Raw genomic sequence first — 20,120 nt, 5'->3', positions numbered from 1 at the left:
AGACTCAGATAGTGAAACCTTTGTTTTCTGATGCTTCAATGTACACAAACTTTGTTTAATACACAAAGTTATTAAAAATATTGTATTAAATGACCTTCAGGCTGTGTGTATAAGGTGTATATGAAACATAAATGAATTGTGTGAATGTAGACACACTTTGTTTAATGCACAAAGTTATAAAAAATATTGGCTAAAATTACCTTCAGGCTGTGTGTATAAGGTGTATATGTAACAAATGCATTCTGTGCTTAGATTTAGGTCCCATCACCATGATATCTCATTATGGTATGCAATTATTCCAAAATACGGAAAAATCCGTTATCCAAAATACCTCTGGTCCCAAGCATTTTGGATAAGGGATACTCAACCTGTATTGTGGCACCATTAGGTCACATGATGGTACATGCTTTTAGAGAGGCATCACAGTTACTTTCACATGAAGCCCCGGGTAAGTGTCTCCCAGGACCCATGTGGAAAGTGATCCACATCAATTCAGAACCATTTATGGCTGTGTCCAGTCATTCATGGAAAGATGTGACTGGCGAGTCCACGTCTAGCCGAGATGGCCAGTGTGACCCCTTTCAGATTTTCATTTCTAGATCTGCCCTTTGCCTCCTAACAATAGTCAAAAGAGAGATATTAAATCATTTCTCTTAAATTGGATAAATAAATGGGGATAATTTATTGTAAATGGATCTTAAACAGGAGGAATATAGATAAAATGCACAAATATCTGCAGCAGGGTACACTGGTATTCCACAGGGAATAACATTGGGGTGTAGAGTTGGATCTTGATCCAAGGCATCAACAGGCTAAAGCTTTGACTGTTCCCAGGATGCACTGCACCACCTCCTCTATAGCCCCGCCTCCAGGCACAGGAGCTTAGTTTGTAAGTTGGTGCCTGCAGTGCAGGTCACTAACAGGGGGGCTGCGCTAGGCAGTCCTAATAAGAGCTTTTTAAGAAGAAATAAGACTTCAAGGGCCGCAGCAAAGACTCCATCACCTCCCCCAGCAGCGCTGCATACTCCCACGCCCTGGTTGCCGGGTACTTGCAGCGGAGACGCTCCGGTCATCAGGCAGACATCACTGCTGCTGCTCTCCTGGATCGCGTGGCCACACTTCAGGGAGGAGGTAAGAGAGTCCCCCAGGTGGGACCCGCCGAAATCATGATCCGGTCACGGTCCCAGGAGACGGACCGCACCGCTGGCGTGGACACTGTGGCCGTGCAGGGACCCCACTATATCCACCAAAGCAGGGCGCACAGGTCGGATTTACTAAAATACGTTTATTATAGGCTCCATAGTACCCGGTGGTGAAGTCCAGCAGAGGGGATAAGGCACTGACCTGTAGCCCCTCCCCCAGCTCCAGGTGCCATCTACAGCAGGTGTTCCCGCCCTGGAGCTGCATCTCTCTCTTTCCCTCACTCCCTGTCAGCGTTTGGGTGCCATTTCACAGAGCTGCGCTGATCCTGGGACTGCTGGGCACTATCTCCTCTGTAAAGCAGACTGTCTCATCAGCGCTGTGCATTTACAGGACATTTAAGTATTCTACATGTCATTTAGACAGCGTTAGTTAAGAACAAGTGCACTGTTATATGAATATTTAGTACAAGTATTCTGTGATATACATCCAGTGGTTGCTGTGCATTGTTATATCTGTATACATACATATCTTTATGTAGTATTGCTAGTCCAGTGCAGTTTTATTTTATATATGTAATAATTTCTGCATTGTACCTGTGACTGTGTGTGCCTATAGCTGCTGTGTGGATTCTATTCTGTGTATCACACATATTGCTATCACTATATTCTGTGCCCTGGGGGTCTAAGTGCGTCAGGGTCTCATATAACATATAGTGTTTCACAGGTAAACTGTTTAGTATTTTCACTGTGTGTATTAGTCACCTCATACCACTTAAATCCTCGGTTTGTGCTCTGCAATTGTGGTCACATATCTTGGGTTTTTTTTGTCAGGTATTGTGTCTGTCTTGCTATATTGTACTGATACGCCCTAAGGCTACATTCCCAATAATGTCTGCTACACAGGGCGGGAAATTCGCAGACGCTCCTGCTTCATGCAGTGCTGGCGCCACGGATTTACCTGAGGAAAACATTTCTGCTGAGGGTTCAGGTACTGGGTGTTATGCACCCCCTAGTCAGCCCGCAGCACCTGTGGCAAATCAGAATCCAACTTGGGCTGCATTTTCAAATATGCTGACTATGCTTGTAACAAGACTTATGCCCCCTGTGGGACCTCCTGTGCCATTACAGCCACATATTGGGGGTAATTCCAAGTTGATCGCAGCAGGAAATTTTTTAGCAGTTGGGCAAAACCATGTGCACTGCAGGGAGGCAGATATAACATGTGCAGAGAGAGTTAGATTTGGGTGTGGTGAGTTCAATCTGCAATCTAAATTGCAGTGTAAAAATAAAGTAGCCAGTATTTACCCTGCACAGAAACAAAATAACCCACCCAAATCTAACTCTCTCTGCACATGTTATATCTGCCTTCCCTGCGGTGCACATGGTTTTGCCCAACTGCTAAAAAATGTCCTGCTGCGATCAACTTGGAATTACCCCCATTGTCCCTGTAGTTAATCCACCATGGGCGGATACTCTGTTAACACAGTTACAGCAATTAAATCAGTCCTTGGTTAAACAAAAATCTAACCCTCGCCCTACTAGGACCAAAGGGTCATCTAAGCAGGCCATTTCTTCCTCACAATCCACTAATATTTCGGATGATTCTTCCGATTCGGATGGGGAATATACTGATCCATCAGATGCTGATACTGCTGCTTCTGATGAAAATTCTACAACACAGGTTGATGTTCCTGACCTAGTGGAGGCTATCAAGCTGATTCTTCAAACTGATGATGAGATAGACGTATCAGGAGGGTCAAAGAAGCCTGATAAATTCAAACGTCAGAAGGTTACTAAATTAGTCTTACCACATTCTGACCATTTAATTGACATACGTCAGGAATCCTGTTCTTCTCCAGGAAAGAAATTTTCCCTGTCTAAAAAGATGCTAGCTCATTATACTATCTCTGCGGAGTTGAGTAACAAGTGGGAAACCCCGCCACGAGTGGACTCACATGTAACCCATCTTGTGGTGTCATCTACTCTGCCTGTCACCACCGTTACCTCTTTGAAGGAACCGACGGATAAGCGTGTGGAGGGTCGCTTGAAGTCTATTTACACTCTTACAGGTGCTGTACATAGACCCACTATGGCAGCCTCTTGGGCTGCAAAAGGCATTGAAGCATGGGTTCAAGCAATTGAGGAAGAGCTACCTCTGAATTTTTCTGACACTGCCAGACAAATTTGTCATATATTACCACAGCCTCCCACTATATTCAGGAGGCGGCCTCTGATGCAGGCGCTATGGCAGCCAAGGCATCTACTACGTCTATCCTGGCTCGCCGGATTCTGTGGTTACGGTCCCGGTGGACCTGGACTCTAAGAATACCTTGGAGGTGCTCACTTTTAAGGGAGATCTACTGTTTGGAGATGATCTGAACAAGATTGTGACGACTTGGCGTCGGCCAAGACTGCGTTTCTCCCAAGTACTAATCCTTCGGTTCCGAAGGCTAAGAGTACTACTTTTCATTCCTTTCGATCTCCAGGTAAAGCAAAAGGTCAGGCATACCCGAGACAGTCTCGCACTTCCAAATCCTCTAAGCCCAAACCTAAACATTTTTGGGCCGCCCATCAGCATGCTTCCAAACCGGACAAGCCTGCTGCATGAAGGGGCAAGCCTCCCCCTGGGAGACCCCAGGGGGGAGGCAGACTTCTGCAGTTCGCCCAGGTATGGTTAAAGACCACTTCGGATGCCTGGGTGCAGGAAGTGGTCTCTCACGGGTACACAATCTCTTTCAAGAGACGTCCCCCTTGCCAGTTTTGCTCAATGGTTATCCCTTCGGATCCGTTAAAAGCACAAACTCTACATTTGGTTGTCCAATCCCTCCTGGATAAAGGAGTGATCGTGCCGGTGCTTCAATGCTGTTTCTAGTTCCGAAGCCGAATGGACCCTCCCAGTCTATACTCAACCTCAAATCTTTGAACAAATTTGTGAGGGTGTCCAAATTCCGTATGGAAACTCTGCGCTGTATTGTACTGGCTTTGGAACCCAAGGACTATATGATAACCCTGGACATACAGGTTGCTTACCTACACATACCCTTTGCCATGTCGCATCAGCAATATCTACGGTTTGCTATTGGCAACCTTCATTATCAGTTCCAAGCCTTGCATTTCGGACTGAATACAGCTCCTCGGATCTTTACCAAGGTCATGGCGGTCATGACGGCCCTTCTGGGTATCAGGATCCTGCCATATCTGGATGACTTGTTGATCCTGGCGAACTCCCCAGAGGTTCTCCTCCGTCATCTGGAACTGACGGTCCAATTCCTACAAGCCCACGGGTGGCTCATCAACTAGAAGAAATCCTCACTGGTCCCTGCTCAGAGCATGGTGCACCTGGGGGCATTACTGGATACACACAACCAATGTTTGTTCTTGTCTCTAGGGAAGGTCCTGAAACTACAGGACAGAATCAGATGCTTCCTCTCTCGCAAAAGAGTGTCGATACACTCGGCGATGCAAGTACTAGGCCTCATGGTGTCAGCTTTTGACATGGTAGAGTACGCTCAATTTTATTCCCGCCCTCTGCAGAGGTTAATCCTTTCCAAGTGGGATGGCCTGCCTCACCGGATCAGGTCTCAAATGATCTCCTTGACAGGTTCGTCTGTCACTGAGTTGGTGACTACAGGACCAATAATTGAGCAGGGGTCGTCCCTTCTGGATCTCCAACTGGGTCCTCCTAATGACGGATGCCAGTCTGCAGAGTTGGGGCGCGGTGTTGGAGCAACACTCTCTCCAGGGTCGGTGGACCAGGGAGGAATCTCTCCTCCCGATAAACATTCTGGAATTGCGGGCAGTGTTCAATACGTTGAGATTGGCCCTGCCTTTTGTACAGAACAGGCCTGTTCAACACAATCAGACAACGCCACCACGGTGGCGTACATAAAGCATCAAGGCGGCACTCGAAGCCGCATGGCAATGATGGAAGTGTCAAAAATTCTTTGATGTGCGGAACGCCATCTGCCAGCAATATCGGCAGTGAAGTCTTCATCCGGAGGCTTACAACTCCTTGTGGACAAGTGGGGTCTACCAGATGTAGACCTGATGGCGTCTCAACACAATCACAAGGTTCCGGAGCAAGGACAAGGGATCCTCAAGCAGCGTTCATGGACGCACTGGCAATTCCATGGAACTTTCGGCTGCCATACGTGTTCCCTCCAGTGTCACTCCTGCCCAGGGTACTACGGAAGTTCAAGCAAGAAGGAGGAATACTGTTTCTAGTCACTCCAGCATGGCCCAGACGGCATTGGTTTTCAGACCTGCAGGTTCTCTCGATCGAGCATCCTCTTCTACTTCCTCAACGCCCAGACCTCCTCGTTCAGGGCCCTTGTGTTTACCAGGACCTGGCAAGACTGGTTTTGACGGCGTGGCTCTTGAAGCTACACTCCTGTGGGCCAAAGGATTTTCTGAGGCGGTTGTTCAAACTATGTTGAAGACCGCAAACCGGCTTCTGCACAGGTGTATTATAGGGTCTGGAATTCTTACTTCACCTGGTGTGCTGCTAAGAGTTACGATGCATACAAGTTTAATACTTCCAGACTTCTAGCTTTTTTGCAACAAGGCCTGGATTCAGGACTTCGCCTGGCCTCCCTCAAGGTTCACATTTCTGCCTTGTCAGTGTGGTTTCAGCGAAAAATTGTATCTATTCCTGACGTTCATACATTCACTCAGGGCATACTACGGATTCATCCTCCCTATGTCCCTCCTGTGGCTCCATGGGATCTGTCTGTTTTTCTTAATGCCCTTCAAGAGTCTCTTTTTGAACCTCTTGAGTCTGTGGACCTTAAATGCCTTACGCTTAAGGTCATTTTATGTTGGCTATTGCCTCTGCTAGGAGAGTGTCAGACTTAGGCGCTTTGTCCTGTTGTCCACCCTTTCTGATTTTTCACCGTGACCGGACAGTTCTTAGAACTCGCCCTGGTTATCTACCTAAGGTGGTGTCATCTTTCCACCTTAACCAAGAGATTGTGGTTCCGGCCTTTTTCTCTCCTGGTTTGTCCTCCAAAGAGCGGTCTTTGGATATGGTATGGGCTCTCCATATATATGTAGAAAGGACTGTCTCTATCAGGAGAGCAGATTCTCTTTTTATACTTTTTGGTTTTCACAAAAGTGGCTGGCCTCCGAATAAGCAGACTTTGGCCAGATGGATTAGAATGGTGATTGCACAAGCTTATGCGCAGGCTGGACTCCCAGCTCCTGCAGCTATCAAGGCCCATTCTACTCGGTCTGTTGGACCTTCTTGGGCTGCCCGCCGTGGCGCGTCCACTGTACAATTGTGCAAGGCGGCTACCTGGTCCTCAGTGAACACGTTCATCAGGTTCTATGCCTTTGATACTTCCACCTCCCAGGATGCTTCCTTTGGACGCCGGGTTCTTGTGCCCGCTACAGTGCATCCCCTCCCATGAGGAACTGCTTTAGGACATCCCCGATGTTATTCCCTGTGGAATACCAGTGTACCCTGCTGCAGAAAAGGAGATTTATGGTAAGACTTACCATTGTTAAATCTCTTTCTGCGAGGTACACTGGTTTCCACGTGACGCCCACCCTGACGCACTTAGCTTCTTTGGGTTTGTATGGCATTAGCCGCTAGTTCCTTCTCCTGTCGTGAGAATGTGGGTCTATGTGATTAACATCTACCGTCTCTCTTACCTGCTACTGCATTGGACTGGTTAACAAAATTGAGCTCCAGTGCCTGGAGGCGGGGGCTATAGAGGAGGCAGTGCAGTGCATCCTGGGAACAGTCAAAGCTTTAGCCTGTTGGTGCCTCGGATCAAGATCCAACTCTACACCCCGATGTTATTCCCTGTGGAAACCAGTGTACCTCGCAGAAAGAGATTTAACAATGGTAAGTATTACCATAAATCTCCTTATTCTATATCTGTATAAAAAACACAGAAGGATGTAAATACCTCAAATAAAAATGATTGCATTTGTAAGTTTTAGGACTCTTGTGGACAGAGATTTACTGGACTAAATATAATTACATACAGCCATAATGCCTCACATTATATGGAATGTAAATGTCGTTAGTATATAACAGATACAACACTTAATTTCAGGTATAAGTCTCATTATTCATTAAAAAGATTAGCTCATCATTTATCAGCATCCCTCAAATACATCTGTGTATATCCCAACTGTCCCATTTTAGGAAGAACAGTGTGAAAGTGATCACAGTAGAGTGGTGAGGCGTATCCTGCTAACGGATGCCCCCCGATGCTGTGCATACAGCACTGAAGTGGTGTTCTTAGGGGAGACTAAGGGGGCTGGTAGCTGCCCAATGCTTTGAAAATAATACATTTAGATCTGCATGCCCCAATGTGTATTCCACCACTTTGCTTATGTTAATAAATACTTCATAATTTATCCACATACAGTGGTCATGTAAGATTGGGGGTAGGTTAGTCTGTTGTACATGCGTACTTAGGGCCTAATTCAGCATGGAACGCGTTTGCATGCAGAAGCCCTCTGCAGCATACGCAGAAGCCGCACTGCGCATGTGCACACAGTGAAATGCGACGGCAGCTCACATGCGCGAACGCCTCTTCCTTGTTTGACAGGCAGAGGCGTTCACAGGGCTGGAGGGGGTGGCGCGTCTGCGTTTCGTGGGTGGCATTGCGGCATTGGGGGGGGCACGGTCCGGACAACGCAAGCGTATCCTGAACATTTGCGGGGAGGGCTGCAGCGGCTGGGTAACGTCACACACAGCTGATGCGACCCAAAAGATGACGGGTTGCCGTCTTCCTTAGCTACTAGGCTGCGTAGGCAGAGGGCAACCCTAAACATATGAGAGCATAGCAGTCGTGCAATGTGCTTGCATGTTTGTTGGGGGATGGCAGGACCAGGCATGCGGGGCGGACATGTCCTGTGCTGGGCGTCCCCCCACACGTCAGTGTAATGGGTTGTAGATGTGCGATTTTGATTCACTACGGCTGGCCGGCGGTCGGGCTCCCGGCGACCAGCATCCCGGCGCCGGGAGCCCGACCGCCGGCTTACCGACAGCTTGGCGAGCGCAAATGAGCCCCTTGCGGGCTCGCTACGCGCGCCACACTATTTTGGACCCCCACGAGGGAAAATAATTGTCGGTATTCCGGCTGTCGGGCTCCCGGCGCCGGTATACTGAGCGCCGGGAGCCCGACCGCCGGCAAACAGAAGACCACCCCTACAACCCATGCTGAATTAGGCCCTTAGTACTGGGAATACATACATTAATCTGACCTCAAACTGCTCAGAAAAAAGACATGCATTAATAATAGACCTAACGGCATGTATCACTGATGAGTACTGTTACTGCATATTTAATGTGGGCCTGATTAAGGGACTCGGGCACCCTAAGCTAATACACTTCAGAGGAAGACACTACAGATAATTGTATGCAGCTCTTCAGGCCCCCAGATGGCTTCTGTAGCACAATGTACATAGAGTAAAGCTTTTAGCAGTACACTACATGGCTGTGGTAGACAACTGGTAGTCCCTTCCTGCAACACTGCATCGGAACGGCTGGATAACAAGCTTCTTTAATCAAGTGTGTGCAGCTACTGCCAATATGGGATGTAATAGGTCTTCATTGTATTCCCTAGCTGTCACCTGCATGGAGACCCCATAAAAACCTGCTAAACTAGGCTGCTGTCTAATCATCCTAATGGTTGATCAGGCACTGTATTTAAGCAATGTTTTGAAGTAGTAATCTCTACCCTCAATGCCGGCCATACCCCCACTATGCTATTAAGTAGGCCCCAACCTTTGGTTTTCCAGGTGGACCTTTATGCTCTGGTCCGACACTGCAACATATGAACAATATCCTACACTGGTGCAGGTAGTATAGTAAACAATGTAAATAAAGTAAGTGCTGTCACCATACCTGTATAATATGATAGAACAGTGCAGATAATATAAAGCATAATCTATTCTAGATAGAAGAGAATGCTATTACAATGTATATACAGTACAGTGCCATACAATGGATAATATACAGTGCATACATACTGTATGTATAATACATAAAACAGTGGTGTAGATTTACACAGCTCACACTAGGAGATGCTGGGTCAAAACTGCATTGGAAAAAAAAAAAAAAACAGATACAGAGAGCGCACTAAATATACGCAGGCAGCAAACTCAAACCTTTCTGCTCTGGAGTTCCCTGTAGCTGGGATCTAGACTGAGCCAGACTTCTCGTTTGTATGTCTGATCTTGATGGGTCTTCAGCAGAACACTGAAGCCTGCAATGGAAGAGGTGCCATCTGCTGGGGTCACTCCTCTCCCCAGGTCGGTACTATTGCCACAAGTGGCCTCACCCCCCTTCCACATTTTTCTCCTGGTGTTTAACCACCTTTATCTTTTCAAACATCAGGAATATCACGACCATTGTAATGTTGATTTACATTTCCCCAGCAGCTTCTAATGTCTGCAGCCGCTGGGTGAGGGGGTCCAGCTGTGCTGACCAATCAGCAGTAAGCGGCAGCACAGCAGACACTGGGGGAGTGTGCAGGGAAGCAGAGGCCCAACCACCTAAACAATAGCTGGCTCTAGGTTTATGATGCCAGGGAAAGTCTCCAGAGCAAAAGAGCACAAAATAAGGTTTCCTCTATAACGAGAAGAACGCAGGAGCTACACAAAAACAGGCTACAACTAAGGGTAGGTACATGACATTCTGTGCAGTCACACAAGAGGAGGCATTAGAATGGAGAACATAGAAATAAGGTTATATGACTTTTCCTTTGAGTCCATTTGCCATTGTGCACAATGCAGCCCCAGATGCTATGGCGCTGCCTGCTTGGCAAATGTGCCGTAACAGTGTGCAGGTATTGCCCAGTTACGCTCACCACTTTTTGCAGCAGGCAACTATCTCTACAATGCTCTACATGTAAAACGCTATTTACTCCCTCATCTTGGTCCTAACACGGTGGTGTTGCTTCTACATATCCTTCATCTACATATTCTTGGCACTTAAAGTATTGTTGAAACTCACATTTATTGTTTACATTGTACCAGCTAGAATAAATACTATATCCACTCCCAAAGGTGCATACCTACGGTGAGATTTTACCTTTGATATGGACTATATAATCCATGTCGGAAGTAAATATAGTGCATATCGCAATATGTGTATGCACCTTGCGATGCTGATGCCTGGTCCGCGGAATCGGCATCTCAATTAAATATAGTGGGTGTAGGCAGGGCCAATACTGTCTATGTCGGAGGCTCATGCCTCCGGCATCAATATAATCTGTATCGGCCACCGCACGGGTCGCACCGTGTGTATGCACCTTAACACAGGTTTATTGTCCTTTGTAAATATTGTGTAATAACTTCACATGTTGCTTTCTTAAATCTGTTAGTTTGCGGTTATCATTAGCTTTCAAGTGTTGCGAGAGTTCAGTTACAAAGACGCAGTCTGCTTTATTACTACTAGCTCTCGCTCTGCCTAACAGACTCCGGAATGAGTGGGTTCTACCAATCAGCTCTGTCACTATCGCTGCACATGTTTCCTATATAACTGATGTTATCAGTACATGCAGACAGCCTGGCTTACACATGTACAGCACCGAAGTAATATCGCAACCTTCTAGCTGTCCAAGCATAGGGGAACATATACAGTAGATAGAGGAAGCAGGTTTCTATTGCAGAGAAAGAGATCTGATCCTCTCAGACAGCGCAGCAATCTCACCGCCAGCGCCTGCATCAACTCGCACCACGGCAGTTTCCCAGGGTGTGTCAGTAATACAGTCTGTTCTAGAGAAACACGATATAGATCTGAATCACCAAACACTAAATTGGGAATGCACCAATCGTATGGGTGTTATTTCAGAATTCTGCTGAATCCTATGTTTGCATGTGATTTTCTTCTTCAGGACAACATTCATTTTAAGTCACAAACATATTGCTAAAATAAGAATTTACTTACCGATAATTCTATTTCTCGGAGTCCGTAGTGGATGCTGGGGTTCCTGAAAGGACCATGGGGAATAGCGGCTCCGCAGGAGACAGGGCACAAAAGTAAAGCTTTTACAGGTCAGGTGGTGTGTACTGGCTCCTCCCCCTATGACCCTCCTCCAGACTCCAGTTAGGTACTGTGCCCGGACGAGCGTACACAATAAGGGAGGATTTTGAATCCCGGGTAAGACTCATACCAGCCACACCAATCACACCGTACAACTTGTGATCTAAACCCAGTTAACAGTATGATAACAGAGGAGCCTCTGAAAGATGGCTTCCTAAACAATAACCCGAATTAGTTAACAATAACTATGTACAAGTATTGCAGATAATCCGCACTTGGGATGGGCGCCCAGCATCCACTACGGACTCCGAGAAATAGAATTATCGGTAAGTAAATTCTTATTTTCTCTATCGTCCTAAGTGGATGCTGGGGTTCCTGAAAGGACCATGGGGATTATACCAAAGCTCCCAAACGGGCGGGAGTGTGCGGATGACTCTGCAGCACCGAATGAGAGAACTCCAGGTCCTCCTTTGCCAGGGTATCAAATTTGCAAAAATTTACAAACGTGTTCTCCCCTGACCACGTAGCTGCTCGGCAGAGTTGTAATGCCGAGACCCCTCGGGCAGCCGCCCAAGATGAGCCCACCTTCCTTGCGGAATGGGCCTTAACAGATTTAGGCTGTGGCAGGCCTGCCACAGAATGTACAAGTTGAATTTTGTTACAAATCCAACGAGTAATCGACTGCTTAGAAGCAGGTGCACCCAACTTGTTGGGTGCATACAGTATAAACAGCGAGTCAGATTTTCTGACTCCAGCCGTCCTTTAAATGTATATTTTTAAGGCTCTGACAACGTCCAACAACTTGGAGTCCTTCAAGTCGTCTGTAGCCGCAGGCACTACAATAGGCTGGTTCAGGTGAAACGCTGATACCACCTTAGGGAGAAAATGCGGACGCGTCCGCAGCTCTGCCCTATGTCGAATGGAAAATTAAATAAGTGCTTTTATAAAACAAAGCCGCCAGTTCAGATACTCTCCCGGCCGAAGCCAGGGCCAGTAACATAGTCACTTTCCATGTGAGATATTTCAAATCCACATTCTTTAGTGGTTCAAACCAATTGGATTTGAGGAAATCTAAAACTACATTTAGATCCCACGGTGCCACCTTAGGCACCACAGGAGGCTGTATATGCAGTACTCCTTTGATAAAAATCTGGACCTCAGGGACCGAGGCCAATTCTTTTTGGAAGAATATTGATAGGGCCGAAATTTGAACCTTAATAGATCCCAATTTGAGACCCAAAGACAATCCTGATTGCAGGAAATGTAGGAAAACGACCCAGTTGAAATTCCTCCATCGGAGCACTCCGCTGCTCGCACCACGCAACATATTTTCGCCCAATACGGCGATAATGCTTCGCGGTGACTTCCTACCTTGCCTTTATCAAGGTAGGAATGACTTCTTCTGGAATGCCTTTTCCTTTTAGGATCTGGCATTCAAACGCCATGCCGTCAAACGCAGCCGCGGTAAGTCTTGAAAAAGACAAGGACCCTGCTGAAGCAGGTCCCTTCTCAGAAGTAGAGGCCACGGATCGTCCGTGACCATCTCTTGAAGTTCCGGGTACCAAGTCCTTCTTGGCCAATCCGGAGCCACTAGTCTTACTCCTCTTTGCCGTATAATCCTCAATACCTTTGGTATGAGAGGCAGAGGAGGAAACACATATACCGACTGGTACACCCAAGGTGTTACCAGCGCGTCCACAGCTATTGCCTGCGGATCTCTTGACCTGGCGCAATACCTGTCCAGTGTTTTGTTGAGGCGAGACGCCATCATGTCCACCATTGGTTTTACCCAACGGTTTAATAGCATGTGGAAGACTTCTGGATGAAGTCCCCACTCTCCCGGGTGAAGGTCGTGTCTGCTGAGGAAGTCTGCTTCCCAGTTGTCCCCGCCCGGGATGAATACTGCTGACAGTGCTATCACGTGATTCTCCGCCCAGCGAAGGATCCTGGCAGCTTCTGCCATTGCCCTCCTGCTTCTTGTGCCGCCCTGTCTGTTTACATGGGCGACTGCCGTGATGTTGTCCGACTGGATCAACACCGGTCTTCCTTGAAGCAGAGGTTCCGCCTGGCTTAGAGCATTGTAGATTGCTCTTAGTTCCAGAATGCTTATGTGAAGAGACTTTTTCAGGCTCGACCACACTCCCTGGAAATTTTTTTCCCTGTGTGACTGCTCCCCAGCCTCTCAGGCTGGCATCCGTGGTCACCAGGATCCAATCCTGCATGCCGAATCTGCGGCCCTCCAATAGATGAGCCTCCTGCAACCACCACAGAAGGGATACCCTTGTCCTCGGCGACAGGGTTATCCGCAGGTGCATCTGAAGATGCGACCCTGACCATTTGTCCAGCAGCTCCCTTTGCATGGAATCTGCCGAAAGGGATTGCTTCGTAAGAAGCTACCATTTTTTCCCAGGACTCTTGTGCATTGATGTACAGACACCTTTCCTGGTTTTAGGAGGTTCCTGACCAGGTCAGATAACTCCTTGGCTTTTTCTTCGGGAAGAAAAACCTTTTTCTGAACTGTGTCCAGAATCATCCCCAGGAACAGCAGACGAGTTGTCGGCATTAATTGGGATTTTGGAATATTCAGAATCCATCCGTGCTGCTTTAGCACCTCTTGAGATAGTGCTAAACCCATCTCTAGCTGTTCTCTGGACCTTGCCCTTATTAGGAGATCGTCCAAGTATGGGATAATTAATACGCCTTTTCTTCGAAGAAGAAATATTATCTCGGCCATTACCTTTGTAAAGACCCGAGGTGCCGTGGACAAACCAAACGGCAGCGTCTGAAACTGATAGTGACAGTTTTGTACAACGAACCTGAGGTACCCCTGGTGTGAGGGGTAATTGGAACGTGGAGATACGCATCCTTGATGTCCAAGGATACCATAAAGTCCCCTTCTTCCAGGTTCGCTATCACTGCTCTGAGTGACTCCATCTTGAACTTGAACTTCTTTATGTACAGGTTCAAGGACTTCAGATTTAGAATAGGCCTTACCGAGCCATCCGGCTTCGGTACCACAAAAAGAGTGGAATAATACCCCTTCCCTTGTTGTAGAAGAGGTACCTTGACTATCACCTGCTGAGAATACAGCTTGTGAATGGCTTCCAAAACCGTCTCCCTTTCTGAGGGGGACGTTGGTAAAGCAGACTTCAGGAAACGGCGAGGTGGCTCTGTCTCTAATTTCAACCTGTACCCCTGAGATATTATCTGCAGGATCCAGGGATTTACCTGCGAGTGAGCCCACTGCGCGCTGTAATTCTTGAGACGACCGCCTACCGCCCCCGAGTCCGCTTGCGAAGCCCCAGCGTCATGCTGAGGCTTTTGTAGAAGCCGGGGAGGGCTTCTGTTCCTGGGAAGGAGCTGCCTGTTGCTGTCTCTTCCCTCGTCCTCTGCCTCGTGGCAGATATGAATAGCCCTTTGCTCTCTTATTTTTAAAGGAACGAAAGGGCTGTGGTTGAAAGGTCGGTGCCTTTTTCTGTTGGAGAGTGACTTGAGGTAGAAAGGTGGATTTCCCGGCCGTAGCCGTGGCCACCAATCCGATAGACCGACCCCAAATAACTCCTCTACGCATCGCCTGTCCACTGTCGTGTCCATAAAGCTCTTCTGGCCGAAATGGACATAGCACTTACCCGTGATGCCAGTGTGCAGATATCTCTCTGTGCATCACGCATATAAAGAAATGCATCCTTTATTTGTTCTAACGACAGTAAAATATTGTCCCTGTCCAGGGTATCAATATTTTCGATCAGGGACTCTGACCAAACTACCCCAGCACTGCACATCCAGGCAGTCGCAATAGCTGGTCGTAGTAGAACACCTGCATGTGTGTATATACCTTTTTGGATATTTTCCATCCTCCTATCTGATGGATCTTTAAGTGCGGCCGTCTCAGGAGAGGGTAACGCCACTTGTTTTGATAAGCGTGTTAGCGCTTTGTCCACCCTAGGAGGTGTTTCCCAGCGCTCCCTAACCTCTGGCGGGAAAGGGTATAAAGCCAATAACTTCTTTGAAATTAGCAGTTTTTTATCGGGGCACCCCACGCTTCATCACACACGTCATTTAATTCTTCTGATTCGGTAAAAACTACTGGTAGTTTTTTCACACCCCACATAATACCCTGTTTAGTGGTACCTGTAGTATCAGCTAAATGTAACATCTCCTTTATTGCCAAAATCATATAACGTGTGGCCCTACTGGAAAATACGGTTGATTCGTCACCTTCACCACCGGAATCAGTGCCTGTGTCTGGGTCTGTGTCGACCGACTGAGGCAAGGGGCGTTTTACAGCCCCTGACGGTGTTTGAGGCGCCTGGACAGGCACTAATTGAGTGTCCGGCCGCCTCATGTCGGCAAACGACTGCTTAAGCGAGTTGACGCTATCCCGTAATTCCACAAATAAAGGCATCCATTCTGGTGTCGACCCCCTAGGAGGTGACATCCTCATATTTGGCAATTGCTCCGCCTCCACACCAATAACGTCCTCATACATGTCGACACACACGTACCGACACACAGCAGACACACAGGGAATGCTCTATACGAAGACAGGACCCACTAGCCCTTTGGGGAGACAGAGGGAGAGTCTGCCAGCACACACCAAAAAAGCGCTATATATGACAGGGATAGCCTTATGATTAAGTGCTCCCTTATAGCTGCTTTTATATTAATATATATAGCCATTTATTTTGCCCCCCCTCTCTGTTATACCCTGTTTCTGTAGTGCAGTGCAGGGGAGAGACCTGGGAGCCTTCCTGACCAGCGGAGCTGTGACAGAAAATGGCGCCGTGTGCTGAGGAGATAGGCCCCGCCCCTTTTCCGGCGGGCTCGTCTCCCGCTATTTAGTACATTTAGGCAGGGGTAAATATCTCCATATAGCCTCTGGGGCTATATGTGAGGTATTTTTAGCCTTTTTAAAGGTTTTCATTTGCCTCCCAGGGCGCCCCCCCCCCCAGCGCCCTGCACCCTCAGTGACTGCCGTGTGAAGTGTGCTGAGAGGAAAATGGCGCACAGCTGCAGTGCTGTGCGCTACCTTAAGAAGACTGCAGGAGTCTTCAGCCGCCGATTCTGGACCTCTTCTTGCTTCAGCATCTGTGAGGGGGCCGGCGGCGTGGCTCCGGTGACCATCCAGGCTGTACCTGTGATCGTCCCTCTGGAGCTTCATGTCCAGTAGCCAAGAAGCCAATCCATCCTGCACGCAGGTGAGTTCACTTCTTCTCCCCTCTGTCCCTCGTTGCAGTGATCCTGTTGCCAGCAGGAATCACTGTAAAATAAAAAACCTAAGCTAAACTCTCTAAGCAGCTCTTTATGAGAGCCACCTAGAATTGCACCCTTCTCGGCCGGGCACAAAAATCTAACTGGAGTCTGGAGGAGGGTCATAGGGGGAGGAGCCAGTACACACCACCTGACCTGTAAAAGCTTTACTTTTGTGCCCTGTCTCCTGCGGAGCCGCTATTCCCCATGGTCCTTTCAGGAACCCCAGCATCCACTTAGGACGATAGAGAAAATAAGAGTATTTTTGGCACTGGGGAAGTGAGTATAATGTAACATTACGATAGCAACAGGTGGGATATTTCTGTAACACCAAGCCTGTGACCAGGGGTATATCAAGAGAGGAGGGGGCCTGTGTGCAGTCTCTCTCTGGGCCCCCTCCACTCTAGCCAGCAGTGCAAGTGCATAGACTCAGATGCTGGGCCAGTCTACTGCGCAGTTCTCTGGGAAAATGGAGCAGGGGCCATTTCACAGCAATTTTTCTATTGAGCTTGGGCAAATCTCCGGGAAAATGATCACCGCAACATTTTCTTGGTGATCTATGCAGTGCTGCATTGCCAATGCATTACTCTGGAGGTGCAAGTATTGAAGAATATGGGTGCTAGTTGTGTGGTGTGGGCCCTCCAGGGGCCCGAGTGCACTGTACACCCTGCACCCATTATAGATACGCCACCGGCTGTGAATAAGCTGTCCCTTACTCACCATGAGGGAGAGCTAATCATTGTTCTGGGACTGTTCGAAAGAATATCAAAGCTTTCACCATTCCAAATAGTCACCAAACTTTCAGCATAACAAATGATCAAAGCCTTTTACTCACATTTAGCCAGGAGAATACGTGCTCCTGTTCCTACCCCCAATCATACATCACAGCAGAATGAATTGATAGTCTATGACTATGGGCCAGATGCATCATCGCTTGGAAAGTGATAAAATGGAGAGTAAAAAAGTACCAGCCAATCAGCTCCTAACGGACATTTTTCAAACACAGCATGTGACATGGTAGTTAGGACCTGATTGGCTGGTACTTTTTCACTCTCCATTTTATCACCTTCCAAGCGATGATGCATCTAGCCCTTTGTCTGGAACGGGTTGGGTATGAAACGCCGGCGGTTACATGAGCAACTGCAGTATCCCGACAGTGAGAACCCGAAAACAGACGCGGGTAAGTATTTACTAATGAGGTGGTAAGGAAAAGTGTAACCTAAAGATTGTATCACAGGACCTTTATGAATGGATAGGCTTCATTCTTATAAATAGTAGTTCAGTTAATAAATGGGCACTATCCCTGTGTGTAAGGGATTGGACTTTCAAGTGCTGTTTTCACTCTGTCCATCGTGGGATCCGTAAACCCACAGTGCTGTACGTAGATTCATTTTCCCGGGGTAGTAGCAAGAACCTGTATGTGGCGCAGGTTGTACAGGCCTACTTGCAGTGCAGCCTTGTGGTTTGTAAATGGATCTTAGAGGTAGAAATCAGAGAAATAGAAACTCACCATTTAAATCATCAAACCCCAGGACAATATCTGAGAAATTTCCATCTCTGTCTTTCGTTTGTAAACGAGTTATGATACAGCCAAAGGAAATTATTTCTGCCTTAACGCAGTCTGACTCAAGATGAAACGTCTCCACTGTTCCTCCGCCGGGCAGGTTCCCAAACACAGATGTGGTCACCGAAGTCATTGCTCTGGTAAACTGTAACTGCAAAGTGTAAGATATGGTCAGTAAAGATCAGATATTAATGATGCACAGTACTACTGACCTCCTGGTATAACATGGAAATACTAATGGCTTATTTTACTCTATTTTAAGTTGAAACAGCAACTGGTTTTATTACACTGAGGGGTAGATGAAAGGGCGTTATGGGGGCTGATAGCGCTTCTCCTCTATGTACCTGGAGTAGACATGTGGTAAATGACAGGGCACTATGCGCCCATGTCATTATCACTATCTTTAAGCGCACCGATGTGCCACACAATGTATGAATGGTCAGTGACGCTGACCGTTCCGACAGCTGCAGCTATCGATTATGACCCCATCACCACAGCACGGACAGTTGTGGCTGCCGGCTCCAGGCTGCACGGGAGAACTTGCAATATTAGCGAGATCTTGCGCATGCCCAGTGGAACCGGTCGGGCTGTGAGACACAGTGCATCAGCACTAGGCTGGTGTGCCATGGTCTCAGCGGGGATCGCCAGATCTCATACCTCCCAACATCACCCTTTCCAAGAGGGACAAAATGCTCTGCTCCTAGACATCCCTCTTAATTTATGATTGCCGTCTCCTGTGTTGAACTAGTTAATTGATAAGAAAGGTATTTCAACACAGGTGATGGCAGAAGTCCAGGATCAGAGTATTTTGACCCTCCTGGAATGGGTCATGTTGGGAGGTATGCACTGGTGGTTGTGTCTATTTCCTCTTCGTGGAAAGGACCTGGATGAGACAAATTGTCATCTGCCCTTACAGCGTGTATATGTGCGAAGCAAGAAGCGCTATAGCAGCACGATACATGCTGCTACAATACATCTCGGCTCTCCCCCTGAGTGACCAGAGGAAGGGAGACTGGTAAGCCTCTCAAACTGGATTTCTTGCCCCAACAAGTAGCCAGACCTATAATCCAATTAAGTTTTGCTGTCACAGAGGATGCATGGAAAACAGATTACATACCTCCCAAAATGACCCTCTCCAGGAGGGACAGAATGCTCTGCTCCTGAACTTTCCTCTTAATTTATGATTGCCATCACCTGTGCTGAAACACCTTTCTTATCCATTAATCTGTTGAACACAGGTGCAGACAATCATAAATAAAGAAAAAAGTCCAGAAGCAGAGCATTGTGTCCCTCCTGGAGAGGGTCATGTTGGGAGGTATGAGATTATAGGTAACAAAAGTGTCAGGTTATATATGCAAAGTTCTGCGTGTTTCTGCACAACAAACACTTAAAATACATGAATGTGTTAACATTTCAATGAACCCTTTGGTAAAATAATCACACAAATTAGTTATTCATTCATCTGGGGACTGCAACCTTTGTACAGATATTTAGACAAACAGGGTTCTATGTCCCCGAGAAAGAATTAAAAATCATAAGGCACATCTGCACCATTATGAACTGAGAAAAACAGGAAATACTGAACCTGAATGCCAATGACAGGAGCACACATCCATGTGATCAGCGTTACACTGGGTCAGTCACTTCTTCCTCTGTGTGTGTGCAGCTGTAGGAGGAGGGAGGGCGGAAGGCAGACACCGCCTCCTATCACTGCTGAGCACTGCCAAACTTCATTCTACAGCAGTCAGGAACAGAGCGATTACTATGTGCACTTTGTCTGACTACCCTAGCTCTGCTCTGTGTGTATGCCAGTCACCCGACTCCTCGTCCCACTGCTACACAAGTCTGCATTTGCTTTTCTGTACTGCTATAATAATCATGTTATATTAAAAATCACTAAAAGGGAATAATACGGTATAAAGCAGCGGCGGCTGCAGCGCTGACTACTTTGTGCAGGGGGAATGCTAAGCACATACATGTGAAGGTGTATGTAATATTCAGCCGCTGTGCAGAACCCAGGGGCCACGCTGCATCTCCCTGTCACCCTCTCATCCACTGCCTGTGACTTATCCCTGGCATCACCCACTGCCTCTCCCTGTCACCACTCCTGGTCTCCCACTGCCACTCCCTGGCATCACACACTGCCTGTCATCCAAGC

At 47.5% G+C, this 20,120-nt stretch overlaps 1 protein-coding gene across 3 annotated transcripts in view; it reads right to left on the bottom strand.

Annotated features, from left to right (window-relative positions):
* GALM (galactose mutarotase) overlaps nucleotides 1–19,745 on the bottom strand; it is a 77,717-nt gene extending 57,972 nt beyond the window's left edge. Inside the window, exons 1-2 of one of the 3 annotated variants that reach the window (XM_063918001.1) lie at nucleotides 19,548–19,745; nucleotides 17,909–18,113 (exon numbers count right to left, since the gene is read on the bottom strand). In XM_063918001.1, coding sequence (XP_063774071.1) covers nucleotides 17,909–18,113; nucleotides 19,548–19,574 — 232 coding nt within the window. In that variant the 5' untranslated portion in view covers nucleotides 19,575–19,745. Of the gene's footprint in view, nucleotides 1–17,908; nucleotides 18,114–18,619; nucleotides 18,680–19,079; nucleotides 19,155–19,547 lie in introns of those variants that run through there. The other 2 variants (XM_063918002.1, XM_063918004.1) reach the window with 2 other exon arrangements.
* Nucleotides 19,746–20,120: the final 375 nt, after the last annotated feature.

This window comes from Pseudophryne corroboree, chromosome 4 (genome assembly GCF_028390025.1).
Source record: "Pseudophryne corroboree isolate aPseCor3 chromosome 4, aPseCor3.hap2, whole genome shotgun sequence".
Lineage (NCBI taxonomy): Eukaryota > Metazoa > Chordata > Amphibia > Anura > Myobatrachidae > Pseudophryne > Pseudophryne corroboree.
Note: the sequence above shows the minus strand (reverse complement) of the source record. Positions and strands in the feature narration are given on the sequence as shown.